The 18266-nt window shown below is 47.5% G+C and overlaps 1 protein-coding gene across 2 annotated transcripts in view; it reads right to left on the bottom strand.

The window, feature by feature from the left end:
* The window catches only part of LOC8041131 (runt-related transcription factor 1), a 144366-nt gene extending 132066 nt beyond the window's left edge, over nucleotides 1-12300 (bottom strand). Inside the window, exon 1 of one of the 2 annotated variants that reach the window (XM_029992700.4) lies at nucleotides 11554-12300. In XM_029992700.4, coding sequence (XP_029848560.3) covers nucleotides 11554-11947 — 394 coding nt within the window. In that variant the 5' untranslated portion in view covers nucleotides 11948-12300. The remainder of the gene's footprint in view (nucleotides 1-11553) is intronic. The other variant, XM_029992699.4, reaches the window with a different exon arrangement.
* Nucleotides 12301-18266: the final 5966 nt, after the last annotated feature.

The raw sequence follows: 18266 nt of genomic DNA, 5'->3' as shown, positions 1-18266 counted from the left end.
GCGCCGAAAAGAAAAACAGTTGTTGGACAAATCTCGCCAACACTGAAAAAACCGTATAGTTGTTCTGATTAGACCCTTTTCAAAAGTCAGTCTATCCACCCTGTATAGAGTCAAACCTGACGCTCTCGGCATTACATAGCCTCTCCATTACGTCTTCTTCAATTCACAAACTGGAAGGTGGTTGATTTAGGTGATCTTAATCCCCGTCGCTGGAGCGAAAACATCGGAGCTTTAGAGACTCCCTCAAGGTGGCTCTGAGTATTAAAAAATGTCTCTCCAAAGAGCTAATATTTGTAAAGGTTAAGAGATTGCTGTTAGGCGGATTGAAATATCTGCAATTGGAGTGTTTTTAAATTAGAGACGCAAAAGAAAAAGAAATGTCCATGATACTCTTAGAATAAAGAAAAAATGCAAGACGTTAACAACTTCCTGCAACGCCGCTTTAGAGCGCAGCTCTTAAGGAGGGTGAGGGGAGGGTACGCCCCTCCTCCTCCTTTGTACCCTCTCCTTCTCCCCTTTTCCTTCTTTCACGCGCGAAACGCACGTCGTCACGCGACTTTTCGGCGCGGTGCCGAAACGTCACGTAGCGTTTCGGCACGGCGACGTTTCGGCATGGTGACGTTTCGGCATGGTGACGTTTCGGCGTGGTGACGTTTCGGCGTGGTGACGTTTCGGCATGGTGACGTTTCGGCGTGGTGACGTTTCGGCGTGGTGACGTTTCGGCATGGTGACGTTTCGGCATGGTGACGTTTCGGCATGGTGACGTTTCGGCATGGTGACGTTTCGGCATGGTGACGTTTCGGCCCGAGTGCCGCGCCGAAACGTCACCGTGCCGAAATGTCCGCGCGGTGCATTACGGGACGTTTTCCATAGTGCACCGCGCGGTTACGCCGACGGCGACGGTGACGCCGCTGAAGCCGGAAACGGGCGCCTAAGAGCTGCGCTGTAAAAGAAATCACGGGAATACATTCCTTTGACAAAGCAGCTAAAGTTAAAACCGCATACACAGCGTGACATTGCTTGAATGAGCGCCCAAATTCACCTACAAACATCCCCAAAGCAAACACGTTTTAGTCGCAATGTCGACACGAAAGGGAACATGACACCAATCACACGAGTTCTCTGACGTATTCGAGTGAAAACAGGCTACATATGAACTGTTCCCTCGTTGTAATGTTGGTGTCTGAGGCCGCAACATTGCGGAGCAACTTTTCGCACTCGACAAACACGGCTGGAATCAAGGGCGTGCGGTAATCTATGTCATTGTATTCGCGTGCACAATCATGCGCCATATCGAAGGCATCTCAAAAGCTTGTTCACGCATCATCAAGATATTGGTCACTACGATACAATAAAAGATTCTTGAACGGAGCGTACCTACGATTTGTTTGCAGCACGTTCTTAGTGCCTGTTGTCGTTTAATTGAACGCGGCAAACGTAGACAAACGCCAGTATGTTGAGTCGTGGTACATGTGTACAACATGTGTGCGGTCTTACAGCCGTTACCGACATTAGTAAAATAGCGTAATAAATCTACTTATCGTCCCGAACCGAATTGCGATTATAAGTGTGACAGAAGTAAGTCCTTATTACTCACGAAATGTTTGGCTATTCCTCGTTTTAAAAGCCGGTTCAAATATCATTTTCTGTGCCGCATCGTTTCGTGTTCATCTTTTCAATGGTCTTCTATTGTTTCTCGGGGTTTCGTATGTAATAATTTGCATATTTTACTGCAATAAACAACGAACGCGCGTTGAACGTGCGCTCATCAAACCCTACCACTTTGTTGCAAGGCCCTCACTCCAGTCAGCAATGGAAGCATCGCGAGTGATCTGACATCTCCAATTTCGCAAATTGTTTTGAAATGAAATTTATGTACAGTTTTGGTTACAAAGAAGCCACATGTTCGCGCAAGACTGAGATACCACGCACGCGTGACGCGCTATACACGATGTCATCCCGGTCGGAAATCGGCGATTTTCGTGGCGTTTTTAGAACCTACTTTCACGGCTTTGTCTTTTTGACCGCCAGGCGCTCCGAATATCGGATTCGCGCGAGAAAGATGGAGATCGAGCCTGCCGTCACAGCTTTCTGTTCTAGCCGCTGGGTGCCGTCGATGGCGCTGGAGTCGCCGATAGGCCAGAGCCGTTTATCGAGAGAGTTTGGCCATACATTGGTTTGAATAGGCGAGCATCTCTGGGCCAACCACAGGCCGCGAAACAGCCCCTAGCGGTGGTCGTGAGCTCTAAATTTGTGACACGACTAATTCAAGTTGTTTTAGCGTCGCTAGAGTTAAAAGGTGTAACTCTCAGTGACTGAAAACTTTGTGCGTGCGAGGTTTTCGTCACGCCAATATTCAAGTGTAGAATAAACGAACGTGCGCTCCAAACCAGGGCCAACTTGCTACAAACTGCGTCTCAGCTGAGACGGTGAAAGAAAGCACTGCCAAAGCCAGCGCACGCGAGCCGAGCGGGACTCCGCGTCTCCAGACGCTCGCGCGCCCTACCCTTTGCACTGTTTTCTTTCCGCCAGTCACAGGACGCTGTTCTAACAAGCCAACAGCAGCAGTGCAGAGAAAGGCATGGGCACGAGCGCGTGGCTTTGGAAAGTGGCACCTATGCACGAATTCTCGTACAAACAAAAGCTTTCTGCTGAGCTAGGTTCACGCGCCTGTACCTTTGTCTTCACTGCCGACATTTGTCAGATGGAGCAGAGAGGCCGAGATTGAACGCCTGTTTCACGCTTTGAATGTCGTTTGCAATATTCTGACGTCGCGGTCTCCTGATTGGTCGACGCTGTGTCACAAATTTAGTTTACGCTCTAAGCGCGGGGGCAATATTCGGCGCTGGCGGCGGCCTTTGCTCCGCCTAATGGCCAAACTCTCCCAATACACGGCTCTGCGATAGTCCATAGGCAAAATTCCTGCCAGCTATCATCATTATGCCATTTCGAAACGCTATATTGTACGGTTTTCGCCATCTTCCTTCTATGGATCATGTACATCTTCATTCAACTCGGTTTTCATGACATTAGAGCAACGTATCTGTTCATTCAATGGGTTGCTATTTGGTTTCAGTGAAACAAAGAAACGGAAGACGCCCATGAGGCCGCAACTCATCACACTGAAGCAATGAACTGGGTCATCCAGGTAAGTGAACAGCCTTTATCGAAGACGCTGTGTGAAGGGTTCAGACTGGACTGGTAGCAGGTGTAACCTCACTTTCGTTCTACGACACGCAGTTTGCCGTGACTATCGTCTCTCCGGCGAACCTATCAATTCGGACGCCCCTCCACCCACCAATTTGGTGGAAACTTCTAGATTGATCATAGGTACGCTTGTTGGCGCTTCTTTTTGGATATGGTCATTAGCGAGTTTTAGAATAGGGGACCTCACAGCTTTGGGTGCCCCAAACAGCTTGGGGCACCTAAAGCTGTGAGGTCCTCTATTCTAAAACTCGCTGATATACAAAATTTATTTGGGCCAGCTACTCTTATTTTTTATTAAAAAAAATGTACGAGCTCTACGATACATAATGGTCCCGAAGAAGAAAAAAATTGTGAGTGTTGAAATTTTTTTTTTTCTACCGTGAGCCATGTGACATGTATATTTTTCTTGGAACGGAGGTGAACGATAATGTGCACTGCGGGACACTAGTAGCGCGAGCAGGCGGTCCACAGTGTTATATGTTTCATTCCTAAAAACAATGTTACCAGTCCACTAGTGGGACCGAAAGTGTTGATTTGGGGGCTAACCCAAGCGGTAAATTTTGGTGGCCGCCAATGCCTTTTCCAAGCAAAACGCGAAAGAGCGCCGATGTTGTGCTAGCGCTAACGGTACTGCGTGGTGTACTTAAAGCTGGTGATTTCGTGATAGAGAGACTACCCAAGTTTTGTTAATATTTCACGATTCACGTTTCTTCTATCGTAAATCTACTCTAATGCCGGGAGAAAAGTTAGAATCTTGAAGATGTGCTGTCCCTGTTTTGTCTTTTATGCGTAACTCTTTCGCAGAAAAACAATTTCCGTGCAGTTTGCTGATGTATAAACTAGCGGTACTTAAAAAGAAATAAGTTATCATTGTTTTATGAGGTTTGTAATATAAATTCTAAGTTTCTAAGACCAGAACAATCAAATGTATTCGACCACAATTCTAGCCATACATTTTTGAAATAATAACAACTTGCAACTTGCCTGCCTAAGGTCAGAAAGTTATGAATAGCGATACCTAGTTATAGAAGTGTCAATATGTATTGTTGCTCTGATAATTTCCGTCCGATTTCGTTAATAGGCATTCCTGCAAGTCGTGATATAATTTATATTCATAAAATCCAGAAATTCCGATTTTCTTTTTTTTTTTTTAGGTTAACGTAACTCGGGAAAGGAGTTTCAGTAAAAATCTCAACTGCTATAACATTTACACAAAATCTTCCCGCTGCTCTGCATTGTTTTTCTCAGATTTTCGGGGTACTTCTGGAGTTATCCCCAGCTAAGCTTTCACGCAGTGGGGTTCGAGATCGAACACTCACGGCTCTAGCAGTACGCTTCAGCTGTGGGAAAACAGACCGAATTCTCTTGCTTGTTTTTGATACGAGAAATCGAAGCTGACGATTCGAAGGCCGCTCCTTGTGCGACCAAAGCGCTGATCAGAGCGAAGCGCTCGTGCCCAGGCCGTGCTAGACGAGGTTAACTTTTTTTTATGCTGTCTTAATAAACACCGGACTGCGAGGACGACAAGTAAGTAACGCAAGGTCCGTCGATGCACGAGACACGTGCAACGTGCATCCCTGGGGAAGATCATGGCGGCACAGCGCAGCACTGAGCCAGATTTCAGACGCCATGAACTTCCCAGAAGTGGCGCGCGGCACGTTCCTCGAACATTTCACAACAATGAATGGCGCCACTTTTCCCAGAATAGAGGGGCTTTAACGACAAGCTCCATAAAGCGCCCTTTTTAGTTCGATCTCCTGCCTAATAGGCTTCTTTGGTAGAACCCCAACACCCTCAAGACCGTAACTCATACGTACTCTGGATCAACTCTCTCTTCACAAACCACTCAAAATTTGCTCCCGTTAATGGCAACAACGCACCTAATGCCTCCCCTAAGTCCCGGTGTATAGTCTTCCTGTACGAATGGTTTTTCTTCATACATATCCCAGGTAAATGCCGAGAGATACAGGCTATTTCTTGCAACGCTAGTCATACTTTATCGAAGACAGATCTAAAGACAAATATCGAACCGTATTCCTGCGCGCACACGAGACTCGCGCTCATTTTTGTAAGCAGCCCTATCGAAAAATCTCATTTGTATTGGAAAGTTCTGTGTCCAATAAACAGATATGAATCATACAAGATATATAAGAACATATAACAACCATATAAGAACTACTGAGATATATAGGAACATATAAGAACCATATAAAAAAACTTGTGAGAAGTTTCTTATAACTTTCTTGTATGGTTCTTATATGTCTTGTAGGATTCATATGTGTTTATTGGGCACAAGAAATTTCTCGTACAAATGACTTTTTCGCTAGGGAGTGAGCCTGTGAGCCTTTTTCTTTCTCCCTCCCCAAGAAGATGGATTAACCTCCGTACCCCAATCCGGCCGAGGGCCAAATTAACGATGACGAGCCGACTTTGACGAACGCCCCCTCCGTCAAGCTTTATACACTTCCGCTCCCCTTGCCGGCCACGTAGGGTTTTGCGACGGGAACCTTCTAATCGACTCAATTTCGACCATCTCGGCGAGCAGTAGCGGCGTCTCTACACGCTATCAAAGCTGAAAGAGAGAAGGGGAGGGGTAAGTGCGAAGGGGACGATTTCGGGAGGCACGCCGCCGGGCCGCGCACTAATTAAACCGCAGTTTTAGCGCGGCTGAAGTATTGATCAGGACAAACCCGGTGACGGAACGCACACCGCTGTTGGTTCGCTGCGGCTGTTTTGGGGGAGCCCGTTAATACTGGCTGGGCGACTTCCTTGACCGAAGCCTCTGGCGGATCGCCTTTGGGCAATCCGCCGAGGTTAGTTTGCCATAACAGGGACCCAAAACATCCGACTCGCAGTTCCAGCTAAGACTTCTTTAATTAATTTCGGAGGTACACTGCACAACAGTGCCCTTTCGGCAGCTTTTACTAAATCAAAGTATTCATCAGGCGTAAATTCACCCTTTAGGTATGAGTTGCAAACAAACATTCTCCGCCACATGAATATACTTGTCATGGCAGCGATTTAATTATAGGGGAAATAAGTGAAAACCCCACTTCGGTTGTTCCTGCTCCTAGCATCCGCGTTGTGTACCTTTCCACGTTGCATTTGTTTATCAAGCAAACTGCCTCTTGTTGACTTTATCAGTACCGGTTTGAAGCTAACGTAGTATTACTAGCAATAGGTCTAATTTATTTTCCTAACGCAGGAGAGTAGAGTAATATTAAAAGAGTGTCAGTTTGGTAGGTTTCAGGTAATTAATACAATCTGAAAACGACCTTCGGAAAATATTAATCGGGAGAGCTTGCTAACACCTGTCGTGCCTATCATGAAGCTACGCTCCTGTCCGTGAGATTAACGCGGTTAGTAGTTTTACCTTTGGAGTGACAACTTCAGCTTGGCTCGGCTGGATTACCCCAGAGGATTACCCCTTCTTTACTCCTGGCTCACTTAAGGTTCGCCTGTTCCTCCTGTTTCTATTTTACTGACCAGACCTTTAGCGTGCGCTAATCAACGCACCCAAGCATGGCCGTATGTGGACAGTTAATCCCGAAGCAGTGTACATGTATATTGAACTTCCTCGAGATGATTGAATCACCCGAAACAAGACGCAAACAAAATGTGTGCGGAAATTACATGTGTGGCGAAATTCATACCAGTAACCCGCTGCATCATATTGGCAGTCCCAAAGCGACCTTAAGAGTATGCGCCGAGAAATCGAGGGAGAGGAGGAGGCGAGAGGGGACGTCAGAACGCCGAGCTGTGATTCGAACGGTGAGTGGAAAGATCTAAAGCGAACTTCCTTTGTCTCCACTGCTGTTAGGTGGTAAGCCGGGCGAGTCGGTACGGGTTGAACACGATGAAGAAAATAGCGCACTAAAAGACGAGGACAGGGACAAGAATGAAACGCAGAAGACAGGTAAGCGCGAACCCACTACTCAAATGTACTATACGTTAAAAACATGAAAGATGCAGGAACGTGCGAGAGGCTCGGGAAAAGAACACTAGTAGCAGGGGCGCAGAAATGACATCAAACGTAAAGCCCCTTCATGTTTTAAAAGTAGCGCAAGGTTCGTCGATGCACGAGGCAAGTGCAAAGTGCAGCCCTTGGGAAGATCATGGCGGCACAGCGCAGCACTCAGCTAGATTAGAGTAGCTAGACCCCTGCCCGTTTCGATCTGGATGAGCATCGTACCGGCGTGCGGTCGTGTATCACTAGTGCGTGATGCACGTTAAAGACCCCAGGCTCGCGGTTGTACTGCACTGGCTAAATTGCTCATCTAAAGCTGGGAGACTCGTCGCCCGTTGAGGCAGACCAAGTTCTAGGCTGTATAAACATACACACAACCCAATTTTTGTTTTTTTAGAGTAGCTAGATTTCGGACGACATGTTCTTCCCGCAAGTGGCGCGCGGCACGTGTTTCGAGTATTTCCACAACAATGAATGGCGCCACTTTTCCTACGATAGTGGGGCTTTAATCAAGCGCGTACACCAGTCTTAAAGGAATGGACGCAGTCGACACGAACGTGCAGAAGGCTCGATGAACGCGTTAAGACTGGGAACGCTGGCGTCCGCCGTTTGACTCTCCCTTTTGAACGCGCTCGATGACTGCATTGGAGACAAATCCAGCTAGCTTTAGGTCTACCCACTAATTATTCAAACGAAAACTCGATGTTCTGATGCCCCCTCACTTTCTCGGCGATAAGAAGAAATCGTCTCGTCTTAATCAGTGGCTGAATGGTCTATAAAACAAGGACCGGCTTGCTAGAATCAACGTCTTTGCTTAGGCTAGCCCACGGTGTAAGAAAATACTCTGTGGTCTAGCCTGCCAAGCCTGGGGCGCGCGAGCGCTTGAGACTGGACCTCACGTGCCACTAGCTCGTACCATTGCTCGTACGTTCTTCGGCAGTGCCTTCTTCGACACAGCCTCTGCTGAGACGCCGATTCTGTCAAGCCGGCCAAGAGGTGCCACTCTTGGTTCTTGAGCGGTATAGAACCAACACTGAGATCAGAAGTGTTTGATACGAGGCTTTGTCATGTGAAACATATAAGCTCTTGATTATGGTACATTTGACAGTCAAATCTTTCTCAAGGACGGCTGTGCGTAAAAATACTCGTTGCTCTCGACATAGCAGGCACCGGCAAAACTTCGAAAGTTGTGTGGGAAACATTAGCGGTTAGAAGGGGAAAAAAGAGGTGATCTTTTTTAAACATTTTAGTGAAAAACCCGAGGCTGAGGTATTGACAGATGACGACAAGAAAAAGAAGGAGAACTTCTCACTTTTGCAGACCAAATTCTAGTCATACCTGCCAAACGTACACCACGCGCGTCTCAGGCTTGCACGAAAACTCCAGGAAGTTAAGATATACGTTTATAGAACAAAACGTGGACCAGTCAAATACGATCTTTGCCATTAATGCCCTCTTTACCACGCTATAGCTATCAAGAAATACCACTGTGTGAATCTGACCTTTAATATGATAGTATGCACTAAAGTAGGGTATATAAAAATGGTCCGTATAAAACATCTCTTTAATATCTGGAGGGTATTTAAAAATTGAATTGATGACATAACGTTAACCAAGCCTCATACCACGAAAAAGCAATTACTAAAACTCCGGAAAAGGCAGGTATAGTCGGCTAACGCGCCTATTATTTATTTTTTCTTAATATGGCAAACCATCTGTTCATTGCAATGTATTTCTGCCATAATGGCAAATAATCTACTAATTTACGGTGTGTGCCCTCACACGTGCAATAAACACAAAAGTATGCATATATTTAAGACGAACACCTTGTTGTGGCGCTGTTCTACATAATTAACTGCTTCATATGGCTGTGTTTGCGTTTCGAAGATTCTCCGTTTGTTCCCAACAGATTATTCCGAATAAAACTCGCTATACATCTTGACGGGAATGCACGCAAAGTAAGGGTATATACTCCATTTCAGTTTACGTGTCAGCGTACCATGTAGCTACAAGATTGAGCTCAGGGCATTCAGCGTCCCTTTCAGCACGCGTGCTAACATTCAGATCAATATGTTCGTGCTTGTAGTTTCGGCTTCACTCGCACATAAAATGAAAATTGGGTCTAAGCTCTAGGACGTTTGTTTCGTTGGTACACTTCTGCGTACACGTTTTTGCTCAGTGCTTTTCGACCGCATGCGATATGAACATTTCGCTTCGGGCGGTGTTTTCCTGAAACGTGTGACCTCACGCCGGGGTCACATTGCTCATGCATAATACACAAGACAGTTTGCAAACACGAGTCATCACCATATCCGTGGTTGGAATGCCGCGTGCCAAGTTTTCTCCTTGAACTCATCGCCATGCAGCATTCGAAGCACGGATCTCGCTGTTACACGTGTTTAAATCTGTATTCAGACTGTCTTTTCTATGATGTATAATGGCCGAGTCCCACTAGAGCGACAAACAGAAACAAAACGACAGCGACAAGCCTCACACCAGAGTCTTTCCCGATTTGACAGGCTTTCTAGAACAAAGGAGGCTATGCTCAAACACGAGCATCATTGACGCGAGGGTATCTTCGGCAGGCTTCCAATCATTCGTGCTTACTTTACCAGCACCGAACGACTAAACGTCTGCCAAGGGTACCATCGGGAGCATGCTGCATGTGTTTAAGGCTTGTCACTGTCGTTTGTTTCTGTTTGTCGCTCTAGTGGGACTCGGGCATAAACAGTGTGACCCCGGCTTTAGATTCATAATTTGGTATCGTTTCAGCTAAGGTCACTCGGTCCTGGGAAAGTAGCGCCATTGCCTTCCCTGCCTGCTAGCCGGACACGAACAGATACGAACATACAGACGCCCAAGCCCTCACAAAGCAATTGGATGATCGGTCTCCGTTGCCATGAAAATCACCATTTCGGTCTATTCAAATCTTCGAAGCTACCAGAGGGTCGTTCTAAACCAGTCGCGCCAAGATCACCATGGAACACCATCGTACTGAAGGCGGTCCTCGACAACACAAGCTTCTTTGACACTGTGTATGCAATCAGTTTATCAGTCACAATGCCCATCTCCACGAATCCCTTACAATTATATTATTCTGTATGTGCATTTCAAAACAATCAAATTATTTTTAAATGACTCTGGACATTGACACTGCATGTGATGGCGGTACGAAGATGCATACCCTTGTTTCGCCGGTGTGTGGGTGGCAAAATCTCGGTATACAAGAAACGCCTTTATAAAGCTACCCGTCACCAACGAATTTAGATTGGCTTACCAAGAATGGAGCGGTCAAGAAAAAATTGCTCATTCCATGAACAAAAATGTCGACCACACAGATAACTTGGCGCTACTTCCGCACGATCCAGTGACTAGTTTCAGCAAACGAATGGTACAGACTTACGGATGTAGAATTGTTGCACCAAAACACTTGGGGGCGCGTGCTCTTGATGCTGTTCCCTTTGATTATTCCCGATGTCTTGACTCATTACGGTGATACATAAGCGGCCGTCAAACTTTCTGAATCAAGATCTAGAAAGAGGCATTTATTCTGTTAGTTACCAGTTTAAGCTAAATTCGCTGCGGACAAGTTTTTTTTTTTTTTTTCAAGTCAACTTATTTTTTGCGCGAGAAGGCAACGTGCGTGACGCAAAAAGCCCTTCTGGAAAAGTGAGCAAAGTGCCTCGTTACGTTTTAGACAGCAAGAAGTTCGTAGAAGCATGGCTCTTTCAAGAGTGTTTATTAACAGTTGTATGTGTTATTTTTGTAAAACTACATACGCAAAAAAATGAAGATAGTTAATATGGTGTCAAGATGTCGCGCATTTATTATATATAGGTTAGACCGTTGATAGGTGTCTTTGAGTTACTAAAGACTGACGTGGTTATAACTTGCTCACTAAATTCGAGTGGTGCTTAAAAAGAGTACAGTCCACGGTGAATGATCACATTCGAAATTCTCATTGGAACTCCTCGCTATTGTTTGAAGGTCCTTAGGACTTCTCCAGTGAAATGAGGCTCCGCATAAACCTTCAGACACGCTTATGCGCGGCAACGCGGGTACTTATCAAAGGCGCTAATCCTTCCGAGTTATAACCTCCTGGCGAGATGAGAACTTTCTGATATTCGCGCAGGTAGTGTAATCGATATCCCGACTCCGGAATGGTGTCCAGGACAATTTAATGGTACCAGCCACACACATTTTCGATCGAAATTGAAGTTTCTAATGAAAGGGCCAACGAAAAACAAAGTTGAAGAGATCGAATGAAAATGCCATGGGAATGTCCCGACTTCGGCAACTTTGGGAAGTCATCGGTGACGCCCTCGGACTCCTAAGGAAGCACAACAGAGATGGCGCGTTGAAGAGACGTGGGCACTCACCTCTTCCACTCCTGCCGACGAACCTGAGGTCGTTAAACTTGGCCACCTGGTTCTTGACCACGGCCGAGGCGTTCCTCAGTTCGGCGCAGTAGTTCTCGTCGTTACCCGCACGCAGCGTGACCAGGGTCCCGTCGCAAACGTCCCCGAGCGTGACCACCTTGAAAGCCACGGGCAGCGTCTTGTTGGAGCGCCAGTGAGACGGCAGCACGGAGCACACCAGGTTGGGGCTCCCCGTGCGCATCAGCTCCCCGGGGTGTTCGGCGAGCACCTGGCTCAGCGCCCGCTCGCCCGGCAGCACCACCTCGCTGCTCATCCTGCGCCGGCGGTGATGCTGCTGAGGCTGCTGAGGCTGCTGCTGCTGCCTGTGCGGTTCCCGCTCGGCCGGCAGATGCATTGAACGGAGCAGCCGCTGCTCCGTGCGCACGCGCACTCGCCGCTCTGAGGTTTGCGGGCTCTGCCCGAATCGGCCGTCTGCGAGACCGCACCACCGCACCGCCCCTCCTCGCCCAGCCGCCTCTCCCCCAGCGACCCCCTCCACCAGGCGCTCCCCTCCCCGCCGCCGCGGCTTCCTGCGCCAGGCCTGCTCGCGCCCTTCGCGCCCGGAAAGAAGGGGAAAGGAGTGCCGCGGGGCGCGCTTTCCGTCGCCGCCGGCCGTCGCCGCCGAGGACGGGGGCGCCGCAGTGCGGCGTGGGATGGAAGCCCCCGACGGTGGCGGCGGCGGCGGCGGCGGCGGCGGGGTGGCATGGGGCGCCTGTTGCTCGCTGCTGCGGGCGGCTGCGTGGCGCGCGCGGGGGGTGGCTGACGTGCAAAACCGCGCTGGTTGGCGGGGAAGCTCGCCCGGAGGAGGAGCGGTCGCGCCGCGGGAGGGTCTCTTGCACGCGGGGCGAGAACGACCCGCGCTGCCGAGCGCTCTTCTTGCTCTTCGGCGGCGGGACGCGCGCCGCCGACGCTCTTCCTGCTGCTCGCGCCGGTCGCTTGCCACCGCGCCGCCGCCGACTCTTTTGGCGGGTTCGTGGGAGAGGCTGCGCCCGGTCTCGTCCGACTGCTTGGGGAATGAGACCGGGTTCGTATCGGAGTAGACCGCCTCTGTTTGGCTTTCGATCGAGGTGAAATTGAGGCATGTCAGTCCATACATGAGTTATCTTTTGTATTAGACGAAGACCGAACCGCGCAGTCTCCTTACGGTCTCATTTGATCAGTTCGGCCTCTGTGTGTGATCACGTTGTTTCAACTTTGTTATTTCACCCCAGATCGTTTGAGTTAATTTGGCAGTTAACGTCCTTTCTTTCTGGGGCGTGTTTCTTTCATCTATTATTCTTTTCAGTTACCTTTGATCACAAGTGCATCGGTTGTTCTACTTAGAAGCCGATGGGGGGAGCATATTAGGTAAGATGACTTTCTCCTTCCTAGGACAGGAATTTATTTAGAAACTTTGCGGTAACCTTGGAACGCTTTGTTTATAATTTGTATTTTTTTTTTCATTGTGCATAGTATTTTTCTTTTTCATCTCTTTCAGGATAATGTCCAGACGGACAACACATTCGATGTGTAATTCCGCTGTTTTGTTATCAAAGGCGGACTGACAATACACGCCCGTTTCGGGGGAAATGTGTTAGGAACCTATATTTGTACTGTCATTCAGATGTTTATGACGCTGGGGTATAGTCACGCCCGCGTGTCAACGCACTTTAGAAAATCTGTTTCGTTTTCAATGGAGGTTCGAGTAGCCAACTGCGGAATTTTGATTCAAAAGTAATGTCCAACGAAATCAGCGCGCAACGATTAGACCTCTCGACGTCTGCGCACTATATATAACAGGGGGCTCTAAGCAACGCATGATTCAGAAAGAGAGGGAAGAGAATGTTTCGCGAACTTAATGATGCCTTGAACTGACTTTCAGTTAAAGCCTCGCTTTATGTTCTTAACTTTTCTAGCCAAGACGCTGATCCATTGAAACAGGCAATGCCGAACACACGAAAACTTCGAGCTGATGACGAGGCCACCATTGCCGGCCCCCGACGCTGGAGAAAATTTACAAAATTAAAGTAAAGGACCTTTGTGACTTTGTTCATATACAACTTCATAGTTTTTGCGTCTCTATTAAAATACTTCTGCAACCAGCAGAATGGAAGCCTCTCTAAAGCTATGGGACTTTTCCTAGTTGCGGAGGTTTCCGGAAGGTTTATCCTGCTGCAAACCTCTGCGAGTCCTACCTGCTTAGGAAACGTCAGGGGTTGTTAGTATATATTAAGGTAAGTCTTAAATTAAGGTTGGTTTGTATTCAAGTGATAAATATAGTCAGAGATTTTCTCTGAAAATATTCGAACATACTAGGACCAAAGCAGTGATCTCCCAAGGAGAACAAGGCACTCTTTGCGTGTTGGCGTTTAAGAACATCTAACATGATACAATTAAACATTCATCCGGCAAATTTATTTCATAACAGACTTGCAGTGTTAGACGCCCGACATATTCATTATAAAACACCCATAAAAGACCTGAAAAAAATTAATAAAAATTATTTGCTTCGTTTATTTTGAAGTTCGCTTCCCCACTAGCCCTGAGTGCTTACAGAGAAACAAGCTTTCCGGGAGTCGCCTCTGCGCCTCGACTTTCTTCGCTTATGTTAGGCTTTGGGTTGTCAGTATTCGGCGAAAACGATCGGCAGTCTTTTATTGATTATTATTTTCAGGAGTCGGAGGATAATAGACCGATCTGACCAGCCTGTTTCGTTTCACAGTAGCTGCACGCATGCATTTGGGAGGGAAAGTTAGCTTTTTTTGCACTCGCTGCGTGTGTGCGCGAGCAGAACTCGAGGCGGCACATGTTGTCTCGCCTAATTGCCGCTGGCCTCCTGTAAACTAAAGATATGGTGGCGTCACGTACACGTGGAACACTTAGGAAGATTAATCTATTAAACGGGCGCCATACATTAGAGCTTACAGTTCGGCGTTTATTTTATTATCATTCCCGGAGATTTTTTACGTGCCTACCAGAGACATCCTAGTAATCTAGGCACCGATCATGTATCACATGAGATTCCCGCCCTGTACTCTGTAAGCCGGGTCACATATACAGGGTTTGGCCGCAAGGACCAACACATTTGGCGCGCGTCAGAAAATTCGAATTCCAAACGCGCGTACCTCAAATTGAGCACGCGAACATTGTTTCGCAAGAAGTTTTATGTCTATTTTTCTTAGCGCTTAAATCGGAGGCAGTGAAATATTAAAAATAAAGCACAATTGGAGGCCGTGTATCTTTTATGTCCTATATCAGCCTGTTTTTCGCCTGCACACCGGCTTGCCAGCTAAAAATTGAATGGAAGAGGCTGGCCATGGGCGAGATAATCGCGATAAATAATACTTTTACAGAAATATATTAACAATGATCTCCTGGAAGCAAGCTCACGAAACAGTGTGCAGACGACAAAGATGCGGTATAGGGCATAGGAAATGCGTGGCCGCCGTTTTTGCTCTACATTTAATATTTTACCACCATTGACTTGAGCTCTTAAACATATATATGTATAAAACCTATTGCGAAACTACGTTCGCGTGCCAAATTTCTTGCATGTACGTTTGGAAGTTGAATTTTGCAAGGCGTGCCAAATGTGTCGGTCCTTACGGTCGCACCCTGTACCACATTCCAGCGCAACATCAACAGAGCAACAACGCTGACTTAAACGTAACTTGCCATTGACGCCGCGCTTTAATATAGCGCGAGGTCAGTGTTCCGGCAGCAAGGTTATACTCGGCGACAACTTTTCTTGGCAATGCAGTGGAAGGTACGTCCCGCGTCCCCTCTCCCATTTTGAGTGTGCGCAGGCTCTCCTCCTCCCCCATTTCCGGGGAGAGGAGGAGAGTCCGCGCACACTCAAAATGGGAGAGGGGACGCGGGACGTACCTTCCACTGCATTGCCAAGAAAAGTTGTCGCCGAGTATAGCGATTTCAATCGCTGACTAATATCGCTGAGGTAGCGCTTCTATATGTGTGTAAACAGGCCTCACCTTAGAAGTTCGGCACTGCGCTGTGAAGGCCACGGGCGGAAGAAGGAAAAACTCGACTTACGTGGAAATTTTGTGTGACATGGTAATGCCGGAGCCAGGCGGGTAGACAGATTTCCTTTTTCGGGGTTGTGGTTTGGGGGGGGGGGGGGGGGGGGGGTAACCAGCTGAAGCCGCCTCCCCCCACCAACACACTAATACCCGAGACGGCGCTGTGGGGTGTAAAATACAAAACAGAAAAAAATTGGGAACGTAGTTTATCTTTACAGCTCTATAATGTTTGAAATGGAGTATTGAGGAGTGATTGTTGCAATTGTTCAGAAGTCTTTAAACAGTCGTTCCGGGAATGAAGAACCTATATTTTATTCAATTTGGGGGAGACTGAATTGGTTTGTCACGCGACAAGGGAGAGGAAAGGGATGAAACTGGAAAGGGGGAGACTGCACTAAAAGACGGTAAGGGCAGCGATTGAGAAAGGGAGGGGGAGGGAGGAGAGAGGAATGGGGAAACTGTATTGGTCTGTCAGACGGCCAAGGAGGGGGAGAAAAGGGATTGAAAGGAGGGCACCATAATATAATGGGGGAGAGAGGGGGGTAGAAGGGGAGAGGGAGAAAGGAGGAAGCATAGGTAGGTAAGTGGGGAGGGAGGGCAAAGGGTGGGGAGGACGAAATGGATATGGAGGACACCCTAGGAGGGGGGGGGGGAAAGAGAAGAGAAAGAGAGGGGAAGGGAGGAGAGGGTTCGGAAGAAATTGGTGTCACGTGACGTATATTTTCCCCCTAAGTTTAGCTCAAAAAATAAATTATTGTATAGGTCACGTGACATCGGAATACGTGACGTCGATTTCCTTCTGCGAATTTGGTGCAGAAGCTGGATTGGTGTTTAGGTCCACGGACGTCAATATTTCCGCTAAATTCAGCGGGGAAACTAAATTGACGTATAGGTCACGTGACGTCAATTCCTCCACTTGGAGTCTATGTCACGTGATATTAGGTCATGTTCCGTCATTTTCCCCGCTAAACTTAGCGGAAAATGCACGGACGGTCGGACGAACTGATGGACGGACGGACGGACAAAACCTTGGGGTTGGGGGTTACGTTAAAAAGCACTTCGTGCCTTTGTAGCGTCCACGCTAGAGCATACTCTACATCACCAAGAAGCGCGGTGCGCTTTTTGCCGTGCGCAAGGATCATTGAGCGGCGCGAGACAGGACAGATCGGGCATTCGGGAAGTTACGGGCTGCGCTGGCCGACTCCTCCAACAACGCGTCCTTTGTAAATAGAGTACATAAAAATGTGGTTTGCCATTCAACTGGCCCACACATAACTGGTGACCCGGACGACTGCAGCCATGCCAACGAAGTCAGGTGGACACGGTTTTCTAGACTACATTAAAAGCGAAAGGTGGTCTGAACATTATAGGTTGTATTTTTATTTATATTTTGTAAAATCTCCAGAGCCTGGCCCCTTTAACGATAATTCACCAGGTTTGGATGATTATACCTTTTCTAACAATCAATCTGATGGCATAAATCAGTGATTCTCAACCATCGCGTTTTCGCGGACCCCTTGTGGATCGGCGAAGATGATAGAGGACCCCATTCGCGGTGAGGGGAAGGTATAGGTTAATTATGATATTGATTTAATAAATGAATATAACTAAGGGCTAGCGTGAAGTAGCCCTCTCTTAATGACATACACACGAAAAAACTCACCCGAAAACGGAAACATTTCTCCTCGACCTAAAAAAATACAACTTTCATTGCCGGGCTTGACTGATGAGGCAGGGCTTCGCAAACCCCCATTTGAGAACCACTGGCATAAATTATATATCCAATTAAAACCTAAATAAATAGCTGCTCAAGAAGCACAATATCGTTATATGCGAAAAATTTCATTCAAGCGAAAAATACCTTTAAGTACAAAGTAAACCAAAAAAAATTCAACTTTCAACAGCAATTATAAAAACAAAATTTACATTTGTGTATTTTTGTATTCTTTTTTTTTTTTTGAAGAGCTCTTGGGACTGGCTAAGACGTTCCATAAAATATGATGTAATACATTGTTGGGACTCATAAACTCGAACGTTCGATAAAACGATATTTTGTTTAAGTTCTATTATAAGGTGCAAAGTTAGGTCATATCCATTTGTTTTTACCAGATTATTATTAATGCGAAATCATTGACCATCCCATGGAGCGGAGCCGGCGACGTCTGCATCCGCGAAAGAACGCGAAAGAAATGCCCATTCTCTCATTGGCTGAGCGAAACGGCTCCTAGATAGCCATTGGCGGCCGCTTCACGAGAGCGCTCGCTCGGCCGCCGCTCTCGTGTCAGGCGTGGCCGGAAAAGGGGGGGGGGGGGGGGGGGAGGCTGCGGCCGTTTCACGAGAACGCCCGCTTGGCCGCCGCTCTCGTGTCAGACGTGGCTGGAGGGGGCTGGTGGGCTGCATCCGCTTCTGCTCCGCTCAGCGCCGAGGAACATGGCGGCGCCTGAGGCATCTATATCGTCGGCGTCCGCAAGCTCGGCAGTAGCGAAACGTGGCCGTCCATGCCAGTACACCGCAGACGAACTAAGGGAGCGGAAGGACGACATCCATGCTTTCGCATTCACAACTCATAAGAAGTGCTTAGGTGTCATCGGAATTGTTTTGTTGGCGTTTACTCATAGTGCTGGTCAGCTTCAATTTAACCAATATTGAAGCATGTTA

The sequence above is a fragment of the Ixodes scapularis genome, unplaced genomic scaffold, assembly GCF_016920785.2.
Source record: "Ixodes scapularis isolate PalLabHiFi unplaced genomic scaffold, ASM1692078v2 PGA_scaffold2__306_contigs__length_199485367, whole genome shotgun sequence".
NCBI lineage: Eukaryota > Metazoa > Arthropoda > Arachnida > Ixodida > Ixodidae > Ixodes > Ixodes scapularis.
The sequence above is the reverse complement of the archived record's forward strand: the minus strand, read 5'-3'. Positions and strand labels throughout refer to the sequence as shown.